Genomic DNA, 3283 nt, shown 5'->3' with positions numbered 1-3283 from the left:
TATTACCCAATACATTATGTTCAGCATTCAACAAAAAATTCAAAGGCATGCTATAAGGCAAGAAAATATGCAGTCTGAAGAGACAAAGTGAGCATCAAAACCAGTCTCAGATATGGCAGAAATTTTGGAATTACGAGGCAGAAATTTAAAATAATTATGATTAGTATGCTAAGGGCTCTAATGGAAAAGGTGGATAACATGCAAATACAGATGGATAATGTCAGCAGAAAAAATGGAAACTCTAAGGAAGAATCATGTTTAAAATTAAAAAATAAAATATTGTAACAGAAATGAAGATTGTCTTTGATGGCCTTCTTGGTCTGTTGGACACAGCCAAGGAAAGAATTAGTGAGCTTGAAGATATTAATAGAAATTTCCAAAACTGAAATGCAAAAAAAAAAAACCAAAAAAACAGAACATTCATGAAACGGAACAATTGCAAAGGTGCAGCATACATAAAATGGAAATACCAGAAGAAGGAGAAAAAGGGTAAGAAGAAATATTCGAACTAACAACGGCTGAGAATTTTCCAAAGTTAATGACTGCTACCAAATCACAAATCCAGAAAGCTCAGAGAACACCAAATATGATAAATAGCAAACATCTACACTGAGGCACATCATTCAGAAAACAAAACAAACAAAAAATTCTTGAAAGAAACCAGAAGGGGAAAGAACCCTTGCCTATAGAAGAATGAGGATAAGAATTATACCAACTTCTTTCCAGAAACCAGGCAAGGAAAAAGAGGGTCAGTGAAATATTTAAAGTGTTGAAAGAACAAAACCAAGAGCCTACAAGTCTCTATCCAGCAAAAATTTCCTTCAAAAGTGAAGGAGAAATAAAGACTTTCTCAGACAAACAAGAACAGGGTATTTCTTGCCTATAGACCTGTCTTTTAAGACATGTTAAAAGAAGTTTTGTAGAGAAAAGGATTATTTAGGTCAGAAACTCAGATTTACATAAAGAAAGGAAGAGCAGTAAAAAAGAGTAAAAAAATCAAAGGAAAATAAAATATTTAATTTTTCTTATTCCTATTGATCTAATCAATGTTCATTCAAAATAATAATAGCGGAAGTGGTCGGGGCCGCGGCGGGAGGAAGGGCGCCCTCGCTTCGCTGGCTCTGTGGCGGGCCCAGTGAGGACCCCGGAATTCGGAGCAGCCGGGAGCCCGGCCTCCGCCCTCGGGGCCCTCTCGCCGGGCTGGAGACCCAGGCCCGCAACGCCGGGCCCTACCTACCCTGGAAGTGCTCGCGGCCCGGCGCCTGGACTGGGGAGTTGCTGCACTTTGGCGTAAAATCAATTAGGGATTGTCAGACTCAAGTTAGAAGTGAGAGTTCAGATAAGTGAGGCCGCCATTGCTGCTTTGAACACCTCAGAAGGGGAGAATAGATTTATCAGGAGTGAAAAAGAAGAGCTTGCTAGGAGTCAAAGAAAATAATAAAAAGTCCAGCACTAGGGCTCCTTCTCCTACCAAACGCAAAGACCGCTTTGATGAGAAGTCCAAGGATCGCTCCAAAGATAAGGGGGCCACCAAGGAGTCGAGCGAGAAGGATCCTGGCAGGGATAAAACTGGAAAGAGGCGCAGCGCTTCCAGTGGTAGCAGCAGCACCAGGTCTCGGTCCAGCTCGACCTCCAGCTCGGGCTCCAGCAGCGGCTCCAGCTCATCTTCTGCATCGAGCCACTCAGGAAGTTCCAGCACATCCCCCAGCTGCAGCTCCGGCAGCTCCCCTGGCTCTCCGAGTCCTTCTCGGCGCAGGCCTGACAACAGGCAGCGTTCCCGCTCCAAATCCAAACCACCCAAAAGAGATGGAAGGGAAAGGAGAAGGCGGAGCCCTTCCCCTAAACCCACCAAAGTGCACATTGGAAGGCTCACCAGGAATGTGACCAAGGATCATATCCTGGAGATATTCTCCATCTTCGGGAAAATTAAAATGATTGACATACCTGTAGACAGGATGCACCCCCGTCTGTCTAAAGGCTACGCATATGTGGAGTTTGAAAATCCAGATGAGGCCGAGAAGGCGCTGAAGCATACGGACGGAGGACAAATGGATGACCAGGAGATCACTGCCACTGCTGTGCTGGCCCCCTGGCCTCGGCCACCCCCCAGGCGATTTACCCCTCCCAGGAGAATGCTGCCACCACCTCCCATGTGGCGCAGGTCACCCCCATGGAGGAGGAGCAGGTCGTGTTCCCCTCCGCGCAGGTCCCCCGTGCGCCGGCGATCCTGCTCCCCGGGCCGCCGCTGCCACAGGAGCCGCCCCAGCTCCACCTTCTCCCAGTAAGCAGGGCCACCGAAGCTCTGCCCTGTGACTTGTATCCCGTCCAACTCACTTTTGTCACTTTTCTAGCAGGAGGATCGGTAGGAAAGAAATCCCTCACTCAGGGGCAGGCTTCGAAGGTGAAGGCAGTAATTGCTGTTGCCCCTGGTGGCAGAGTTCCGGCTACAGGAGTGTTGTTGGTTTGGGGTCGTGCTTATGAAGATGCCCTCCAGTTTTCTGGCTAGAAAGCTTCCGCATTTCTAGTTCCTGAGAGTCAGTTTAGTGGCAGAGCCAGCAGGGATGAGCAGGGGGCTCCAAGAAGTGGTACAGCCCCAGCCTGGGAGCATGTTTTCCCATTCCACAGATGATGTGGGGCCCATCTGGTGGGCTGGTTGTGCCCTATCCTGTTAGCCTGGCCCTGCTCCCCTGCTCGAGTCCTCTTCTGACCTCTAGGGCCAAATACCCAAAATGGTTCTTTTCACGTGTACTCATGTGCGTGCACACACACACACACACAAACCTACGTCTTCCTTTCTCTCTGAAACTGGTAAGTTGAGAGCCAGCTCTGTTGGGTCATCACAGAGCCCCCTCGTTGTGTTGGTATTCATGGTGGTCGTGCAGGTTACCTTGGCAACGTGTACGTTGCTTTTTGGGCTTTTATTGTACAGTCAGTACTATACATTTTCTGTTTTGAGTTTTGTAACTTTGTAGCATTTTAGGTAATACTGTGTTTGTACTTTGTTGTATAGAGAAAAGAATTGTGTTGAATAAACCTAGGATTAGAGTGCAGCTCAAGTGTTGGGTTCGCTGCCTCCTTCCTGTCCCTTGGCCCCAAAGGCAGCTTCAGTTGTGAGGTAATTAAACATGATTGTCTAAAAATAATAATAATAATAGCAACAATGTATTAGGTGATTATAGTGTATGGATAAGTGTAACGAATGATAGCAATGTTATAAGGGATGGGAGGAAGAAGTTGAATACTCTGTTATAATGTATCTGCACTAGCAGTATAGTATTATTTG

General features: G+C 46.6%; 1 protein-coding gene across 1 annotated transcript; it reads left to right on the top strand.

The window, feature by feature from the left end:
- Positions 1-1367: 1367 nt before the first annotated feature.
- LOC115851931 (RNA-binding protein with serine-rich domain 1-like) lies at positions 1368-2351 on the top strand (the record flags this gene model as incomplete). Its single annotated transcript, XM_030854406.2, is given in 3 exon segments — positions 1368-2048; positions 2191-2290; positions 2293-2351. Coding segments are annotated over 3 exon segments (840 nt in total), but the record flags the coding sequence as incomplete, so codon positions are not given.
- Between the last annotated feature and the right edge of the window lie 932 nt (positions 2352-3283).

Source organism: Globicephala melas, chromosome 9, assembly GCF_963455315.2.
Source record: "Globicephala melas chromosome 9, mGloMel1.2, whole genome shotgun sequence".
In the NCBI taxonomy this organism is placed as follows: domain Eukaryota; kingdom Metazoa; phylum Chordata; class Mammalia; order Artiodactyla; family Delphinidae; genus Globicephala; species Globicephala melas.
Note: the sequence above shows the minus strand (reverse complement) of the source record. Positions and strands in the feature narration are given on the sequence as shown.